The sequence below is a fragment of the Schistocerca nitens genome, chromosome 1, assembly GCF_023898315.1.
Source record: "Schistocerca nitens isolate TAMUIC-IGC-003100 chromosome 1, iqSchNite1.1, whole genome shotgun sequence".
Lineage (NCBI taxonomy): Eukaryota > Metazoa > Arthropoda > Insecta > Orthoptera > Acrididae > Schistocerca > Schistocerca nitens.
This window is the reverse complement of record NC_064614.1, coordinates 407,918,453-407,939,328: the sequence shown is the minus strand read 5'-3', so window position 1 is coordinate 407,939,328 and position 20,876 is coordinate 407,918,453. Positions and strand designations below refer to the sequence as shown.

Below are 20,876 nucleotides of genomic sequence, written 5' to 3'. Positions count from 1 at the left end.
TACTGTTTCACCCCCATGAGCGACCACAGCCCGGCTGAGCTCTTACATGGCCAACAGCCCTGCACGTTACTTCATCTTCTGCGGCCTCCCACCTCATGGCCGCGGGTGCCTTCGCTTGGCCGGTTCACCGCCGACAACCTCGTCTGGGTACGGTGATATGGCAGGCGTCCAAAATGGAGCCCGGGCCGCGACACCGTGGCAGACGCCTGTATGACATCCAGACGGACACGGGTGTTGCAATGCATCATTCGGACCAGCTTCGGCCTCGTGTGCCAGCAATGCCTGTTCTGAATGCCGCTACACCACCTTCGGTTCTACCTGACGCTCGGGATCTTGGCATGTCTCAATACTCACAATGCAGCCCTCTCACTGTCATCACGATGCCAGCACATGAACGGACGCCACCAGGAGACGTGCCCATGCAGGAACCGGATCACCATCCTCTGTCAGAGCAAATCTACTCGCCTCCTCCTCCAATGGACGCCGACACATCGCCCATGTCTCCTGTCATATCAACTGGACTTGCCGCAACGGGCAGATTGGTGCATGGGGCCCCAGCAGATTCGACCCCTACGTCTCCTGTCATCTTGACCCGTTATCATCGGGGACACTTCTGTCCGTACGGGAAGCCTTCTCCTCGAGACTTTACGGTGAGTCTAACAACGCCTATGGATGTTAGCCATCTCCAGGACACCTCCATCAAGACCAGTGCAACAATTTCAAAGGGGGGAATAGTGTTGTGACTCGCCGATCATTCAAAGTGCCGCCGCGCAATTACACGCATCCTCTACGTGCGGCGCTGTCTGCCAGCCATGCAGCAGCTGCGCCACCTAAGCGGCCAGCCGAGCAGCGGCCGCTAGACTGGGACTCAGTGCTCATTCGAATGCTAACGTGTACACATGTCTTGCTTGTCAACTTACTCTGTGACTTATATGTGTTGTGTTGTTCTGAAATATATGTGTTAAACTTGACGTTATAGCAGTTGCAAAGACATATAAACAAGCTATTAAGCAGATGGTCATAATGTTTTGGCTTATCAGTGTATATTGTAAGAATTAGGTTGAAGACTAAATTCTAAGAAGAAAGCTGTTAGGAACCCAATCTAAAATTCTGAGAGTGTGTCCAATGTATGTACAGATTACAGAAGGAAAAATTTACAAATGTGGTACTAATTCAACCAGGTTACAGTCTTGAACGAAGTGCATTGATCAATATTCTCTACCGTTATGAGCAAATTTTGACAAAGGCGTTGTCAAAAATGAGGATTAATACAGGCTTTGTTCTGTTAAGAGTACATCCGTCCAATGTAAGGAGTAAAATGAAAATATACATTTTAAAAGTTATGATCATAAAATAAACTGCCCACTTTGTGAATAGTTTTGTTTCCCTTCTACTGAAGCACAGTAGCAAATGGAGCTGCAAAGATTTTACATTCATTAACTCACCTAAGAACCATGTTCTGTAAACATTTGCATGAAAGAGTACCAAACTGTCAAGGAATGCATTAATAAAAGTGGTAAAAAAAAAGCAAAACTTAATTACTTAGCAAATCCTACGCTACATGTTAAAAGCAGTTATAGCATTTTTATATTATTTCAATCATGAAATTTTACTTTTTTCTATGTTACTCGAAATAAATGTGTTGGACCAAACAATGGAAAGTCCAAGATGGAATAACAACAGTATGGAAAGGATACATTGCTACTCACCCCATAGAGGAGGCGTTGAGTTGCACACACACACACACACACACACACACACACACACACACACAAGTGCCACTCACACAGACAAGACCAGTTATAGGGGTGGGGGACAATGCTAGTGCTGCATGTGAGAGCATATAGGGACATGATGGGAACAGGATACCACTGCTGGGTGTGGTATCAGGAGGCTATGCTCCTTTACTCACAGGTATTTTAAAACTCAAGTATTAAATATTGTGAACTAAGAATTTGTGGAGCTACCTAAAACATGTATTCATAGCCACACCCCAAACATGAACAGTATCTGAGGTGTTATAGTGGGGACAATTTTTAAAACTGGACCGCTTAACATTGATTAATATATTTTTCATCACATCTCATACTTACACATAGAGAATAAAGAAAATATTATGGCAGAAGAGAAAAAAATGTGAGTACATAAAGACAGGACAGAATAAAGTAATCAATATATTAATAACACATTCCATAGAACAAAAGTTGTAACACATGATAAGTGGTTTGATGTTCAAAAGGAATAGGAGGAGGATTTATCAAAATCAAGGAATGGAAAGTCCTTGCTGGGTAAAAAAGATGATCATAAATTTGTAATACCTGGTTACCCTAGTATGGAAAAGTGGTTCAAGAAAAGAGCTAAGAGCCAAATGGCAGCACTATGGGACACTTTTTTTAAGGTGGGAAATGTGGCCGGGGGGGGGGGGGGGGGAGAATAAGAGTGAGCAGTTATTAGCTAACCATAATTAACCATAATCTGTACATTGTGAATATCTGGACTGCATGAAGCTGTAAAAACTGAGTAGGTACTAAGAAAGATGATGCAAATATAAGTACCTACAGAAAAAAAAAAAACAGAAAAGTGTAACTAATAAATTGTTGAAAAGCTTACACTAACATTTAGTGAAACATGGAAAGGACTGAATTACAGAAATAATGGCAGTGTTGTGAGAAGAAAACAGATGGAAATTCACACAAGAAGTCAGAGCAAATGTTAAGAGCTGAAAATGTAGTGTATGTCCACTTTTGTGTCAGCAGGTTTTGCAGAGTGATTTTTTTGTATAAAAACAAAAATTCAGTATAAGATCACAAAATTATTAGTAATATTTACTTTCTGTTGAATCAACTCTGAATACTGCTGACAGAAACTCTTAAAATAGAAAACAGTGCTACCAGCTTTTGAAACAGCAGACTTCTTTTACTGAGAGAGAATAGGAATTGGTTGGGAGAGTTCAGAATGGAGTTTCAGAGGAGAGAGGTCACTTAGGCCCTCCCTTTTCATAACAGGTGGTGCCCTCATTTAATTACAGAAGTTTCCTCCAACAATTTATTATCTATGTCATTTTAATTAGTCATTTAATTAGTCATAATATATGTTGTCAAAAAGGGGAAAAAAATTATCACTACTTACTGTTCTATCCACAGCGGATTTTCTGTTGTGTTAAGCTCATCCAGAATTTCTTTCTTAATCAATGCTTCTTTCTTCTTCAGATCTGTTGGTACAGTAATGACCCTAAGAGAAAAAAGAGCAAAAACATTTAAACTAGTGAATTAACAATTCTTAATGTTTTATCTGCTGTAATCATCAGATGTACTGCTAACGTAATATGGTGCCAGCTGCATGGTATGTCCATAAAATATCAATAAAATAAGTAAAAATATCATTAACACATACATACCAATGTCTCAGGCAGCAGCAAACAACAACAAATGTTATTGAGCCCACAAAAAGAACAATTATAAGGGCAATGAGTGCAGCAAGTGCTGGATCAAATGCTTCCTCCTGCACTCCAACAAATGCTGGCTGTAACAAAGAAGAAAGACAAATAATTTACCAGTGTAAATGTCATACATACAGGTAAGTAATTTATTTCAGTTTTAGTTAGCCAAATTGTGGCTTTGCTTGTAACACAGCAAAGTGGAATTATGCTACTCATCCTTATACCACTCTTGGGGGGCAGTATTATTATTATTTACTTTCCAGTATTTTTGCTTCATTACTAGTACATATACAACAGAAATACATATATGATAAACACACACACATACATACAAACTAAACAAAAATATTTACATTTTTTCCCTTGCTATATTTCATGAAATCATAGTAGTTTTCAGGCCACTGATGATAGTGGTATATTTAGTTCTTATGGAAACATTTTATTTAAAGAAATATTCATAATTTATGATACCTGGAGACCATGTGCATTTCAAAACTCCACACTCCTAAAAATTGTGTATTTCAAGATTAACATAGCTGATTTCAAAGCTTTTATTCTCTTCTTTTCAACAAATGCTTAACTTTATTTGGAAAACATAATATTTTAAAAGCCATTTGTATTCAAGATTTTCATGTTCCAGAATGTTTGAATCCTAAAATGTAATTTCTAAAATTCAGTTCCATGGTTTTGTAGCTTTGATTTTTCTGTTGCCAAAAATGTATAGTTTCACTAAAATAACTTGTTAGTTGGTTCATTATTCAGATTAGAAGCTTTTGTCAAACTTTGGAATATCCCATGCTCACTATACTTCTCACTGATGAAATAGTGCCGTTAATTTTGCCATTTTCAAATTATACAGCTGACTGTTAAGCAAACTTACTTCACTGATTATTGTACATTTGTCCATTTTAATTTTGCTGCCTTTTATATTAATGTCTACACTGGAATAGCTTAGTATTTTAGCTACGTGTAGTTTTTTGTAATATGCATATCTGTAAATAGCTTCTATCAGTCGGCGCAAAGCAGTTACAATCTGAAGTAACTATGTCAGTATGTGCCTGCTAGTCAAAAGATAGACATTTAAAAGTGTGCAGTTACTATGTATCAGGCAGTTCAAATTCACAGTGAATTGCATAACATGTACAGTTATTTCATTTATTGCTGCCACTTGTGGACTCCCTGAACACTCTCCAAGTTGTTTAAGTTACTGACCTATGCAAAGGATAGATGTCCTATAGTTTATAAAGTTTATCATCAAGCTAAACATTAACTTAATAAATGTGAAGAGAAATGAAATCCAAATTCTTTAGTGTTGGATACATCATTTAATAACAATTCACCATCATCATTAACTACATTAAGGAGATCATAGCAGACATTCTACAAGACTTTTAAGTCAGAGGCATATGAACCAGATCAGTAATCTACATGTAGGAAATATTTTGTACTGTGGTTCCTGTTTATTTACTATGGTCAACAATAAAACAATATAATCAAAGTCAAGATAAAAATGATGCCTGCAGTGGATATATTTTGGGCATCTTTTTTCAGTTGTGAATGATATGCAGATGGTGACACACTTACAAATCTAAAATAAAAAATTTCTCAAAAGGAGCAGTGAATTTGTATTATTAAAAAACCAAACATAAATTTGAAGAACTAGGTGAGAAGTCGTGAGAAGTCATGGCCTGAACCATCTCACTGACATCGTGCAAACATGACGGTCATCACCCAGATCTCTTGCGGCTAAAAATTCTAAACTGAAGCAGAAATGTTGGCAGTGGTCTCTTCCAAAACATGTGGAATTTTGTTCAGAGGTGAGGAGCTACTCTTCATGCCAAGGAAATAAAAGTCTTTTTTTCCAGCTTTAGGGGTCTATCTCATAAATGCAGGAATGTGGCATTGCTCCTGCAGTTGAACTCGTTGAGATAGCACAGTAAAATGTGTCTTACACTTTGTTCATGGTATTATTCATCTATGTATAAATGGGATTTGCATATATTCATTAATGTTCCACTGAGATCTGCATGATAGCCATTAACCAGTATTGAGTTATAAATTAAGTACTCAAATGAATCAAACTCATTCATCTTACTGTGCTTCCTGCAGAGCCTCAGATGATGCCATACATTTTTTGGGTGCTATAAGAACAGGTTGCCATCCTCTGTGATGTGTTTGGTATGTGCAACATCTAAAACGGTATTTAGTCTAAATTCTATTCACCATTTGACATACTAAATGTAAAGTATACCATAAATTTTCCATGGAAATTCACATTCATTTTAGAAAATGTGTATTTACTATCTCAAGATATAGCCCTTTTAAATTGTGGGGAAAAGTGCTGTGCATTCAGGTATAACATTTTGAATGGCTAGCTTGTCAAGTGAGGAAATTTAGAAATATTATAGCAATCAAATAAACTAATTTTATTACAAATTTTATAACACAGTTGTACACCACACTATGAACATATTTGTAACTGAAATTCAGTCCCATGTCATCCACATCACTGAAGGACTTCTCGACTGAATGAAACTCACATGCATGGATGTATCATATATATTTTCAGAAGCAAAAGTCTTCAATTGAAAAACTGTTTTGTCAGTATGCTCCTTTTTAAATGCTAGAACATCTGCACCTATTGCATTGTCTCTGGACCAAGCCTAGTAAGACACAAGGGTTGATGAGAATGTTGTAACCTATGTGAGAACAATTTGTCAGCTACAAGGCACTGTGTCAAAAAGGTTGACACATTCATCCAATGCCAAATAAAATGCAATACAATTTTGCACAAGATGCATATTCGTCCATGTAGCAGTATCAATAACACAGGCCAAAGAAAATTTTTTTTGATAGCTGATCTTTATCGTGATCCGAGGCATGTTCCCTTTTTAAAAGCAGTTGATTTATCCACTACTGGCTTGCTAGGCCTATCGCAGCTTCACCAGAGCCCCGTTAGCCGTCACGTTTCAGAGTTCCCATAGGGCCTTCCCAGCTACCGTAGCGGTCCTGGGGCACACGAAGTCCCCGCTGTACATCGCCCCTATAGGCAGTCCCCTACTTTGTGCCGTTGCCCATCTCCCACGACTTGGATGAGGGGTTGGACTTATGGGAAGAGGGGGAATGGTGGAAAGACAGAACACGATGGAGAGGCTTGTGTTCCCGACAGACCCAGCCAGTGGCTGGAAACTGTCCAAGATGATGATGATGATCCTTATCGATTTTTATGAGCTGAATCCAGATTTACCTTAGTTTTTTTATCACCCATAGTCTTCAAGCAATATGCTTTTTATTATATAGTATAAAAATCCTATGCTATACGGTAAACGGGGAAATTAATGAAATCCTTTGTTACAACATAAGCATGGTTTGTATTTACAGTAAGCTACTTAAAACAATCATATGTGTTAATAGAGGTTTCACTTGTCAGCTGGAATTGGTTTGTATTTTATTTCTCTTTTTTCTTTGAAGCTTCTTATATAGCTTTTTCTATGATGAGTCGCTTGCTGAACTTCTCGGTGAAGTGACCAACAGTAGTCCCCCATCATGTTGGTGTTCCTGTGGCCTTGGTAGCGTTTTTCCATCACTTTAATGTCCTGGTGAAAATGCTCTCCTTGCTCCTCACTAACATCTCCCATATTGTTGGGGAACTAATCAAGGTGACTGTTCAAAAAGTGAACTTTGAGTATAATTAAAAATCCTAAAATTTTAAACTTCTTTAACATTGTAGCTATAATAGAAACATATTCTGGGTCATTTCAGGTCATAGGAACTTTGTGACGACTTACTTGAATGATACCCACACTTCTTTTTCATTTAAGGTCATTGTGGATTCAAAGTTAACATCAAACATCAATTTTCTAATGTCAGGTCTGACAAAGACTCCTTCTTTTAGTTTAGCTTCTGAAAGGTGTGGAAACTTTTGACAGAGATACTTAAAACATGGTTCATCTTTAGGCAAAGCCTTCATAAATTGTTTCATTAGGCTAACTTTATATGTAGAGGTGGTAGGAGTACATTTTTTGGATCTACAAGGTTTTTGCATAGAATGTTCTTCTCACCAGGTTTTAAAGACTCCCTCAAAGGCCAGTTTTTACTGCACCAGTGTTGATCCCTATCCCTACTGTCCCATTCACACAAGAAACATGGAAATTTGGTAAAGCCACCTTGCTGACCAAGAAGCATGCATGTTACTTTTAGATCACCACATGTCATCCAACCATGAGCAGAATAGCCTATTTTATTCTGCACTATTTCTAGGTTTTCATAGCTTTCTTTCATATGAACAGAATGTCCAACAGGTATAGATGCATACATGTGACCATTGTGTAGTAAAACAGCCTTTAAACTAGTTTTGTATGAATCAATAAACAGCCTCCAGTCTTCCTTTTTGTATTCAATACCAAACTCATTCATCAGACTGAGAATGTCTGAGCAGTATACTAAATCACCTTCTCGTTGAAAAGACTTGGAAAACTGCTGCTCTCTCTTTCTATACATGTATATGCTGGTTCCAACTGCCAATAAGTTCTTTTCTTTTAATCTAGAGCCAAGCAATTTAGTTTTTTCTTTCATTAAGCCCAGATCCCTAACCAAATCGTTAAACTCAGTCTATTTGGGCTCTAGACTTTCTGTATTACAATGGAATTCATCATCATCTGGTTCATGTAAATTACATTGTACATCAGAAAATACTTCTGTTGGAATAGAATTTAAATCATCTGGTGGTTCAGGAACCAGCAAATCTACACCATGCCCTACTGGTCGGTTGGCGGACAGAAGGCTAGGATAGCTTATTACCTTCTTGATAAACCGTTTCACAAGGCCTGTAATGTTACTTTGGTGGTTTTTTTTTAATCACAAATTCATCACAAATATAACAAAAACTGTCAGCAGAGTTTTTACGACCACAATTAGACATTGTACTGAGGACATGTACAGGAAACAGGAAAGTGAGGTTAGGTTGACAGTGAACAAAACACCATCTGTTAACACAAAAATAGAATCGACCTTTTTTTTGCCAGCAAATGTTTTTCAGCAGTGTTACCAACATCATCTACATTCATTACACGTCCTTTTAAAATTACTTTAACTATATAAAAGCTGTTAAATTCTTTAAAAAATTGCGTAATTTAATAAATTTAACAGTAAAAAGAGAAGAAATGGTGAGCGATACAGTTTTTTTAAAGTCTCATATTTGGATATCCCACCCTAAAAAACATAAGAATAAGGTATTTTCAGCAAAAAAGTTTTTCATCATTGGCCTGTGTAATTTTTGGAATTCTGCATTGCATCATCTAATGGAAGAGAGCAGCTGTCAAAAAGTTTTCAAGTTTATTATGACAGGACTCCTCGCTGCAGATACTGAACATATGTTTAAAAATCTTCTTCTATAAAACTAAGTAATGTTTTAGCAACATGAAACTTCCTGACAGATTAAAACTGCGTGCCAGACTGAGACTCAAACTTGGGAACTTTGCCTTCATGGTCAAGTGCTCCACCATCTAAGCTACCCAAGCTTGACTCACGAACCATCCACATGGCTTTACTTCTGCCAGTACCTCATCTCCTAACTTCCAAGATGAGATATTGGCAGAAGATGGGTCGTGGGTCATGCTTGGGTAGCTCAGTCGGTAGAGCACTTGCCTGCGGAAGACAAAAGTCTCGGGTTCGAGTCTCAGTCCAGAACACAATTTTTATCTGCCAGGAAGTTTCATATAAGTACACACCCCACTGCAGAGTGAAAATTTCATTCTGAACAACTGATACAAATGTTAAGTAATTGTGCTTAAAAAATAAAATATATCTTTTTTCTGCTTCCACTTAATGAACACTTCAATTTGGCAGAGGTTTCTGTAGTTTTTGTGTATCGGCATTCTGCTGTTGATGATGTAAGGCAGTATAATACTTTCTGTGCATGACATTGTGAAGGGACCAAAAATTGAACTTTTCTACTGTATTATAATTTTGCAACCTATTTAGCATCCTGAAACTCAGTTACCTACATCATACAGTATTAAATCTAAACTTATTGTAAAATGACAGCTTGGAAGTTCCAGTCTTGGTTTTATGTGACTTGTCACTTATATTAAAAAGAGAAAATCAATGCTGAATGGAAAGACATGTACACGACAATGAGCTATGATTTTTCTGTCTCTAGTCTTACTAAACTGCATTCAGTGTTACAAAGATCCTTCACTGCAGAGCTTTATTATCACAAGAGAGAAAGACAGCATTCTTAGCTTTACACATTGAATAATATCTTCGATTTCCACTTAGTGCACGGAGATTTTACATTCTATAATGCTTAAATTATATATGTCTGTTCCTTACCACAACATTCTGAATTGAAATTCCTGCATAGTAGCTCTTCAAATAATCATATTTTGCATCAATCACTTTTAAAACCTCAGCTATTGGTGCAATTGTTTGAGTACTCTCATCAACAACATGCATATACATGTCACACCTGTAAAAAAAAAAAAAGCAGTAAACTGAAGAAACATGTCTACACACCCAAGCATGTCAGGAAATGATAAGTGACAGAAACAGTCATTCCAAGCACACAGCTAACAGTAATAATTACACTGAAGCACCAAAGAAACTGGTATAGGTGTGCATACTCAAATACAGAGAAATGTAAACAGGCAGAATACAGTGCAGCGGTTAGCAATGCCTGTATAAGACAAGTGTCTGGCACATTTGCTAGATCAGTTACTGCTGCTACAATGGCAGGTTATCGAGATTTAAGTGCGTTTGAATGTGGTGTTACAGTCAGTTGAATGCGGTGTTACAGTCAGCGCATGAGTGATGGGGCACACCATATTCGAGGTAGCAATGAAGTGGTGATTTTCCAATACAACCATTTCACAAGTGTACTGGGAATATCAGGAATCTGCAAAACATCAAATCTCCAACATTGCTGGGGCTAGAAAGAGATCCTGCAAGAATGGGCTCAACTATGACTGAAGAGAATTGTTCAACGTGACAGAAGTGCTACCCTTCTGCAAACTGCTGCAGATTTCAACGCTGGGCCATCAACAAGTGTCAGTGTGTGAACCATTCAACAAAACATCACGGATTTGGGCTTTTGGAGCCAGCCCCCTCATGTACCCTTGATGACCCCATGACACAAAGCTTTATGCCTCGCCTGGGTCCATCAACACCAATGTTGGATTGCTGATGACTGGAAACATATTGCCTGGTCAGGCGAGTCTCATTTCAAATTGTATAGAGCAGATGGATGTGTACGGGTATGGAGACAATCTCATAAATCCATGGACCCTGCATGTCAGCAGGGGACTGTTCAAGCAAGTGGAGGCTCTGCAATGGTGTGGGGTGTGTGCAGTTGGAGTTATATGGGATTCCTGATACGTCTAGATACGACTCTGACAGGTAACATTTACTTAAGGATCCTGTCTGATCACCTGCATCCATTCATGTCCATTGTGCATTCTGACAGACATAGGCAATTTCAGCAGGGCACTACAACACCCCACATGTCCATCGTTGCTACAGAGGGCTAGGAACAGAAACACTTTGCTGAGTTAAAACACTTCTGCTTGAGCATATCTGGGATACCTAACAACATACTGTTCAGAAGAGATCTCCAATCCCTCATACTCTTACAGATCCATTGTGTCGGTTCCTTCCAGCACTACTTCAGACATTAGTCGAGTCCATACCATGTTGTGTTGTGGCACTTTTGCATGCTCGCGGGGGCCCTACACAATATTAGGCAGGGGTACCAGTTTCTGTGGTTCTTCAATGTAAAATTAGTAGTCACACGACTCCGTTTGCAAATATTGCTCACATAATATTTCATTTAATCATGTGAAGGATAAAAATACTTCTGACACTAAAGTATCAATACGGTATTTGGATGTTATTCATACCAATCATGATGTATATGTCCATTGGAGTCTACATGATATCTGATATCATCTACAACAACCAAGCTTTTGGTGATATTAGACAACTCTGCAACTATTTCATCCCGGACTTCATTAACAGCTTCTGGTGGTCGAGAAAGTATCACACGTATAAGTTGATCAGGCTCAAAGATCCAAATCTGAAAGGATTTAAAATGTTCATGGAAAAGATCACGCTTCTTAGACTATAAAAGGTTAGTAGCTATTCTAGATTAACTTTAACTGCATTTTCCATTGGTGCTTTACAAAACCTGACAACAATACTAAACATGAAAGATTATTCTTATGTTCTGCAAAACATTATTTAATTGTTTACAAATTAGTTCAAAGCTTCTTGGTCCATTGTCAAGTGACAATGGATTATCACTCTTGCATATAAAATAATGTGCAGCTACGAAGATTTTACTGATACAAATAGAGAATATACATAAAATGGTGAGACAGTGCTTGCAAAGGAAAACATTACTTTTTAAATGCAGAAATTGCTACATTTATAAAAAATGAAAAATAAAGTTTTTTTGTGGAAATCATTACATTTGAAAACAGATGAGAAATAAATTTGAATTTACTAATGTAATCTAACATTTGCATAAATGGAACTTAATTTAACATACGTACAAAAAGAAAATTGTGTTTGGTTGCTTACAACTAAGCTGCCGCTCTCTAAAATATGTTTATTTATTTCAATAATTTGGAGTAAAGGAGACTTCTTACTGAATAGTAGAAGTGAGTCATCAACAAGCACATAAAAAAGAATGAAAACTTGCTAGCTTTTGGAAAAACCTTCTTTAATAAGCTATAACACACACACACACACACACACACACACACACACACACAGAGAGAGAGAGAGAGAGAGAGAGAGAGAGAGAGAGCTGTGCAGCTTTATTACGACAACTGAACAAAGTGGGAGGAGGGATTGGGGGAAGGGTAACCAGTGGTTCGAAGGAAGGCAACTGGTGTGAAGGATAGGGATAGCTGCCTCCCTCTGAGCTGCCAGCTACCCCTCCCCAATCCCAAGCCATCTTCCTGTTAGCCACCTCTTTCTCCATCTGCTCGCCCCATCTGACACAAACTCACAGCCAGTACAATGTAGCAGTCTCTCTCTCTGCTCTGTCTCGCTCTGTGTGTGTGTGTGTGTGTGTGTGTGTGTGTGTTTGTGTGTGCGTGCGGGGAGGGGGATGGGTGGGGGGGATTCAAATATGTTCCATAAAGATGGAATTGGCCTTTTCTAGCATCCAAATTCTCTGAAGTTCTGATAGCCTAATTGCCATAGCTTTCCTTAACTGGCAGTGATTGCATGTCACTCAGTGTCAAAGATTTCATTTTGTCTGTACTATCAAATAATAACTTGATATGCTATTGGTATTGTAAAATGTAAGACTGTAGGTATAAGGCTAATTTTTTTCTAGTCCATCTGAAATTTTGTTCACATATGGAATAGAGCACCGCTTTCTGTTGGCCACTGTAAAGAAGCAACATAATCGTATGTACTTTCCTTGTGCATAGAATATTATCACTTAGATCAGAATTTTCACATAGGCTCAGTCATGGGTAAAGCAGGTTTATTGGTAGAATACTGGGAAAGTGGTATCAGTCTACAAAGGAGATTGCTTACAAATCACTCATGCAACCAGTTCCAGAATACTTCTCAAGTGTGTGGTACCAATACGAAATAGGACTAACAGGAGTATTGAATGTATATAGAGAAGGGCTGCACAAATAATCACAGGTTTGTTTGGTCCGAGAGGAACGTGTCATGGAGATACTGAAGCTGAGCTGGCAGACTCTTGAAGACAGATGTAAACTTTCCCAAGAAAGTCTGTTACCAAAGTTTCAAGAAACGGGTTTAAGTGACAATTCTAGGGATATATTACAACCCCCCACATACTGCTCACAAAGGGATCATGAGGATAAGATTACAATAATTACAGCAGGCACAGGGGCATTAAAACAATCATTCATCCCATGCTCCATACATGAATGGAATGGGCAGAAACCCTAAAACTGGTACAATGGTACATATCCTCTACCATGTACTTCATGGTGGTTTGCATAGCAAAGATGTAGATACAGATGGCTATTGCTGGAAGTGATAAGTTTGATAGTCCACAGCTAGGTTTCATTTGCAGATTCTGATAAAGGAACTTATATGAGGTGATGTCCCATGAAATGGAAAGCTACATTTTGTGACTTTGTGAGTGCTGGAAGCTTGCAGGGATTGTATTATCAGTAACTAATTTTATGTAAATGATAGATATGTGTATCTTTGTGCTAAGGTCTATATTAAAGTCCAAGAAATTTATAGAAGATCCCACCTCCATTGCGAACTGAAATTTATTATGATGGGAGTTCAAATGTTGTAGGAATTTATCTAACTGTCTAGTGGTATCAGTCCATAAAGTTACAAACATAAAGTTTTCCACTGATGGGGCACTACCTCTTATCATTTCCATTATCTGCCTTTCAAACCAAGCTACAGACTATGAAACTTATCATTTTCAATAATCGCTACAGCTCTCATCTACTTGATAATATTCTATGAAAAAGGAAAATGTGTTAAGTTACACAATTTCTGTACACTTGCCAGCAGGAACAAGTCAACAGGTGCAAAACTTGGTGCGCTAGCCGATATGATGGAAAAATGTCATATAGCCTTGTAAAAAATTTCAAGTCTTGTTACTACAGAGGATGAAGAAAGGGAGGGGGGGGGGAATGAGTTATTTTAACGATGTTCATCTTAGAGAAGGTCTCTTTGCGATGTTAGGTGGAACAAGACATTTGAAATTCTTATAAAAATGGGATCTCACAGCCGGGCAAGCAGAGTTGTAGCATTATCTATGCTTTTTGAGTTCCATGTCAAGGAGTCTGTTAAATAAATGCAAAAAGAAACTCATGAAGTAGTTCATCAAGAACAACAGACACTCATTCTTAAATTTACAGAGAATGTAACCATTCTGCCTAATAACCATTCTACCTAAAAGTACAGTGGGCCTACTAGAACTGTTGAAAAGCTTTGAGAAACTACTTAAGACAGATTTTGAGTTAGATGTGCGTAGTAGCAAAGATGAAATTTATGAAGAAGAATGGAAAGGAAAGTACTACAAAGATGAGAAATGCACAGCATGAAGAAATTTTGTAGTTTAACTTACCACTGACATTGAGGATTTTAGAGGCTGTGTGGTAGCTCAGTTGGGGAGGGATGGAGGCTACAATTGGCCATAACCTAGTCAAATAACCATCTTGACAACTGCCTGAAGTTATTAATAGGATTCACAGAAGTCCTAGATCTTGAAGGACAGTAATGAATTTGAACCCTGCTCCTCTAAAATATGAATCCATTTGCTTAACCACTGTGCCCCCTCGGTGGGTGGACACATCAGAAGTACTGAAAGAATTCTGCTGTAGCAAGAATACACAATATGACCAAAGCAAAGAACTCATCAAAAAGAGACTGGCACTCACGAATAAAGGTTTTACTGAACAAAAGAATACTATTGTTATCAAAACTGAAAAAATGTTTCAGGAAAATTATGTCTGCAATATAGTGTTCTATGAATGTGAAGATGGGAGATGGCAGGAAGATTTGGAGCATGACTCAAAATCGGTCAAAGAGAATGATCATTTTGCATCTGTCTATTGAGTAAATTAACTTTACCTGTTGTCATTCATAGTGGAGGGTGTTAAATTTGATTATGTTATTTATGTTACTGGTTTATCTGTATGGTGGACTGATATATGCCTCCAGGACACTTTTGAAGTTCTGCACAGTGAGCTGTAAATTCACACATGACAAACATGACAAAAAAAATTAATTTGCAGTATGCGTATATTGAACACAAGCAGGTTAACATATGGGTGTACTCCAACTGAAAGTTGCATAAGTGAAAGACTGCCAATGCTGGTGGTATATTCTTCTTCTTCCTCAGCCTCTTCTTCTGAACTTCGAATATTAGGTGTTTGTGTGATATGTGGTGCCTATTACTTCATTGGTCATCCCAGACTTCTTTGGTCTGCCAGATCCTAGTTTATGTCTTTTAAGGTAGTCAGTCTCAATCTGCCAGGATGTTCACTACATTTTCTCTGTTGTCTTCAATATCAGTTCTTACATTATATACGTTTAATTCTTTCCTGATGTCACTGTTTCTTAATCTGTCTGCTGGTAAAGCCTTTTGTAGCCCTAAGAAATCTCATTTCAGCTGTATAAATATTACTTTCTAGTAATTTGTAAATGACCAATGACAAACTCATATCTTAAAAACATCTTTTGTTGGCAGAAATTTTCAGAAATTAATTAAATTAATTATTTACTTCATTAAATTTTCTTGTTCTCTAACTGAGGTGCCAAAGAAAATTATTCCTCACCTGTCATGTTATGTTACAAACACACACACACACACACACGAGAGAGAGAGAGAGAGAGAGAGAGAGAAGGAGCAGGTGGAGAGAGGGAATAGGAGAGTTCATATTCTTTCATCTTACTCACAGAGGTATCATTCAATGTCTGATACAAGCCATATATTTATCATCTTTCCTGTTAATTTCTAATAAAGTACAGGGTGAGCACAAAGCCTTGATTATAAAAATTTATCACAGAATACCCGTTTGACATAAGAAGTTACATTTGATGCTGTTACATAGGTTAGTGTTACTAGTTGTGACCAATAGATGGCACTAGTGCTCCACAACACCGACGCGGTCTGTTAGGTCATGTTAGTTGCTGGCAAAATTGTGTCGAAGCAGGAGAAAGCGCAATGTGTGCTTTGGTTTCACAAAACGAAATCACCCGTCAGTGTTCAGTGTAAATTTCGGGCTTCTTATGGGCAACTGTTGATCATGTTCGGCAATCGTTTCAACGGGGTCCGTCTGAATGAACTCGTCAAGCATCACGTGAACACCAAATACTGCAAGCAAGTGTGGTGAAGCATCTTCATGAATGGCTTAAGTTGCATGCTTACAAAGAGCAAATCGTGCAGGCCTTGCAATGTGCTGAATATGCAACTGAGATTCTCAACAGGACTGATTGTCTAATGATTACTTAAATCGCATATGCTTTACCAATGAATCCACCTTTCATGCCAGTGGAATGGTAAATAAGCATAATGTCCATATATGGGGTTCAGAGTCTCCACATGCTACTATACAGTTACAGTGAGACAGCAAAAAAGTGAATGTTTGGTGCGCCCTCATGCATAACAAGGTTTTTGGACCATTTTTCTTCGCAGAAAAATTCATTACCACTAACATTTACGTAGATGGTTTGCAACAGTTCATTGCCCCACAGTTAGAAGAATATCAACCATGGATAATTTTTTTTCCAGCAAGGCGGAGCACCCCCCCCCCCCCCCCCACCCCCGCAATTGGGCTTTGATAGTGCTTTATTTCCTGGATGAAACATTTAACATTTACAGATTGGTGGATTGGAAGGAATGGTCCAACACCCTGGCCACCCCACTCTCCAGACATTACGACGCTTGACTTTTTTTTATGGGGCTATATCAAGGACAGTGTCTTCATCACACCAGTTGCTGACGTCGACGAACTGAAGGCTAGGATACAAGCTGCTATGGGTACTGTGACAGAACACATGTTATGAAACACCTGGCGGGAACTGGAATACTGCCTCGACGTTCTCTGTGCTAGAGAGAGAGAGAGAGAGAGAGAGAGAGAGAGAGAGAGAGAGAGAACTAGCAACATACTAACCTATGTAATGGCATCAAATGAAAATTATTATGTCAAACGGTTATTCTGCAATGAATTGTTATAATCAGGGCAACACTTCGTGCTCACGCTCCTCCATCCCTTATCTTACTTTTAAATAATTTTTTTAAAGTACATGTTCCCTTATAATTTAATTTTTTTATCATTCTACTCCGTTCCTGTTAGTTGTCTTTGCATATTCAGAGTTTCAAATTATGTTTTCTTCTCTCACTACCTATGCCAATCTTTGTTTCTGTTGTTTTCTTCTTTCCCTTTCTCCCCACCAAGGAGCCGCAAAGGGCCAAGTACAAATGTCATTTTGTGTCCAATTTAAGTGATGTAGGGGCCTTGTACCAGCTTTATGGAAAGCCAAACTGACAATATAACAGCTCAGGTAATGATGATATGTCTATTCTTAGGCATGCTTGGATTATCTGTTGTAATCATTGGCTTTCCAGTCATATAAATAGTAGATTATTTACAAAAAGGCTTCATTTAATATATCAAAAGCAAAAACTCTATTTAACATTCAATTCAAGAGATTTTGATAGCTTTGAAGAAACAGAATCACATTGTCCAATTTGTTGATTTCACTATTATTCTTAGTAATATGAAAATACAATTTTACTGCTGCCTCCCCCCCACCCCGGTGTGTGTGTGGAGTGTGGGGGGAGGAAGCAGGAATGGGGGGGGGGGTGTACATGGGGGATGGGGGTTGGCACGCTTGTGTATGTGTGTGATATGTTTTTCTATAATTGAATATTATGATTCAATTCTTTATCACATGCAGCACTAAAAAAAGCCATATTTACATAAATGAGAAGCATTTTCAGTATACTTACATGGACCTTTGCTGTTGCTTCTCTTTCTGGTGGAGCCTTTTCTCTAGCAACTATATTAAGCACAAATCTGTCCTGATTATATTCAGCCATGTAATTTGCAGTGACTAGTTTTCCTTCCTCGCTTATGTTGAATGGTGAAGGTATAATAGAACCTGATGATTTATTTGCTCCATATTTGTATAGATTTGATGCAGCAATGTAATAAAGAACAGTGCCATTATCTCCCAAATCGGGATCTGTTGCAGACAGCTTTGACACAAATTCATTGACGTTTGCCATTGCATTTATGCCTGCCAAAAGAGAAGTAAAAGACACCAATTAAAATGAGGTAATAATAACAACAACAAACTAAAAGTGCATGAAACAAATATGTTGATATACTAGTATGTGAAATGAGTGCTACGCTACACATGGGACAAAATGTACATAGAGGATACATTATGTCTTCACAGCATTTAATTTTCTGCTGAATGAAATTAACCAAACAGAAAGTCAAGAGGAAATGTTAATCTGAAAAACAAAATGCTACCTTTTGGAAGTTGACTACTAAACAGGCCTTGTAAAAACATAGCAGAAGTGGCATGAATTATAACAAATGTTGAAATAAAAAAAGACTGTAGACAGATAACCAACTAAATATAAAGAAACTGAAAATAAAGGAAAATAAGGTTGGAGCTAAAAGCACTGAAATCTAATAACACACCCATTCATTCATTTGTTGATGATGTTCCCTAGACCCCATCAAGATGGGAAACATTGAGGGATGTGGAATGAGTCAAGGTATACTTAAGAAAAGGCTAACAAGTAGTAGAAATTTAATGTGCACACTGTATTAACAACTGTATCTCTTTATTTCTTAACATTATTTATGTTTATGCTAGCTAAATACAACATAACAAATTAGAACAAAATCTATTAACCTCAAAAAAGCTGCCGCCTCCTCCATTACAATAAATAGTTAACTGCTGTTTATCTTCTACTGGTGGTTTAATATTTAGTTAATTACACTGTTTGTTTTCAAAGAAAATGGCAACAAAGTACTTATCTGTGTGGACTCCAATAAGTTACATTACTCCAATCTGCAGTCAGTTTCATTTCTCTGACACAGTCTGCCAGTCTGATTTCAGAAAAGAAGGTAATACTTCATACATGCCAGGGGGATGTCATTTATCCCAATATCATTTTTGTAGTAGCCACCAGAAAGATCGCGGGAGGCGCACATTGGCACGGCACGTCACGGGCGGTAGTTGCCGCAAGTAGAGTCCCGTCCACCAGAGGGCACGCGAGAATTCGGACGCGACCTCTGCCGGCGTAACAACAAGAACAACAACAACAACTCCAGCAGCACGGGCCGTGCCCAGTCAGTCAACATCGGGCATGCCTAGGACACAGTCCCGGTCTACGCTAAGTGAAGTGCGACGTAAACGTGAACAGTGTTACTACACAATTGGCGACGAGTAGGGTCGTTCTTTCGCGTGTTGCGTCGTTGTTCCGGTTTCGCAGTTTCTCCACGGCATGGAGGAGTTGGTGCGAGTTTTGGTTGCGCAGCAGACGGAACTCATGGCCACCATGAAACAAGTGCTTCCGGCGTTGCTCTCCACGCCGTCGGCTCCGGCGCAGTTCCCTCCTCCCTTTCCCCCGTATGACGAGACGGCGGAGGATTGGGACGCCCATGAACATCGCCTTCGGCAGCATTTCCAGGCGTTTCATGTTGCCGATGCGGAGGTATGTCGTGCTCTCTTCTTGTCTTGGATATCTCCCTTGCTGTATCAAGTTTTGAGGCAGCTAGCGCCGTTGCAGGAACCCTCATCCTTGTCTTTTGACGCATTGTGTTCGTTGCTGTCTTCATATTATCGCCGCCGCACGCATGTTGTGGCGGCTAGGGTCGAGTTCTATCAATGCAAGAAACAGCCCCATCAGTCTTACCGGGCGTGGGCCGCTACCCTGCACGGTCTTAGTCGCAAGTGTCATTTTGTCACGGAGCAGTCGCGAGAGTCGTATGCCCACATTATGGTACGCGACGTCATTGTTCGTTCGGCCCCTGATAGGGAGGTCCGGCAACGGGCCCTGCAGTTAGAAGACCCTTCCCTCGAGGAAGTTCTGTCCATTGCTCAATCGTATGAAGTCTCTCACGCGGCAGGTCAACAGCTGGAAGCGTGGTGCGACGTCGCGGAGGTTCAGGGTGGCGCGGCCGCGTCCACTGTGTCCAGGGTGGACGACGTGCGAGTGGTACAATCCGGCCGTTACGGCCGCTCCCGCACGGCGCGTAAACAGAATTCCGGCCGCCGGCCCCTGTTGCCGTCCTGTGCGTCGTGCTATATACATCACGATCGGTCAGAGTGCCCCCAGCGTTGGGCCGTTTGTCGCAAATGTAATAAAAAAGGTCACATTGCTAAAGTTTGCCGCTCAGCCTCAAAAGCATCGAAGGAAGCCAGTACAGAGGACATGGACGTTGACATTCAGGAAGTTTCATCGGGCCAGGCTCCCGACGCATCGGCCCACAAACTCTTTATTGAGGTGTCGGTTCGGTCGCGCTGGTTACAGCTGCAAGTAGACACGGGCGCGGCAGTTTCGTTGTTGAATGCACAAACTTATTCCGACCTTGGATCGCCCCCGTTGGCGCCAGTTTACCGGCGTCTACGCGGTTATGGTAAACAGTTCATTCCCCTACTGGGTCAATTCACTACCGACGTGACTTACAAATCAGTCACTCGGCCTATTACTTTTATTGTTGTCAGTGATGCGAGCTCCGCTAACCTTTTTGGCCTGGATGCCTTTCAAGCTTTCGGTTTTTCTATTGCTGACACCATACAGTTGGTCTCCGAAGACGTTCCCTATCACTCATTGGAATCTTTGATCTCAGACTTTCCAGATATTTTTGAGGAGGGCCTGGGGCGTGTTTCCGATTTTGAAGCTCACTTAACGTTGAAGGCGTCGGCTCGCCCGCGTTTTCTACGCGCGAGA

The 20,876-nt window shown here is 39.3% G+C and overlaps 1 protein-coding gene across 1 annotated transcript in view; it reads right to left on the bottom strand.

Annotated features, from left to right (window-relative positions):
- LOC126249607 (cadherin-87A) overlaps positions 1-20,876 on the bottom strand; it is a 782,263-nt gene that overhangs the window by 51,500 nt on the left and 709,887 nt on the right. Inside the window, exons 31-35 of the mRNA XM_049951276.1 lie at positions 17,913-18,202; positions 11,335-11,510; positions 9,773-9,908; positions 3,398-3,522; positions 3,130-3,231 (exon numbers count right to left, since the gene is read on the bottom strand). Of these exons, the coding sequence (XP_049807233.1) occupies positions 3,130-3,231; positions 3,398-3,522; positions 9,773-9,908; positions 11,335-11,510; positions 17,913-18,202 (829 nt within the window). The remainder of the gene's footprint in view (positions 1-3,129; positions 3,232-3,397; positions 3,523-9,772; positions 9,909-11,334; positions 11,511-17,912; positions 18,203-20,876) is intronic.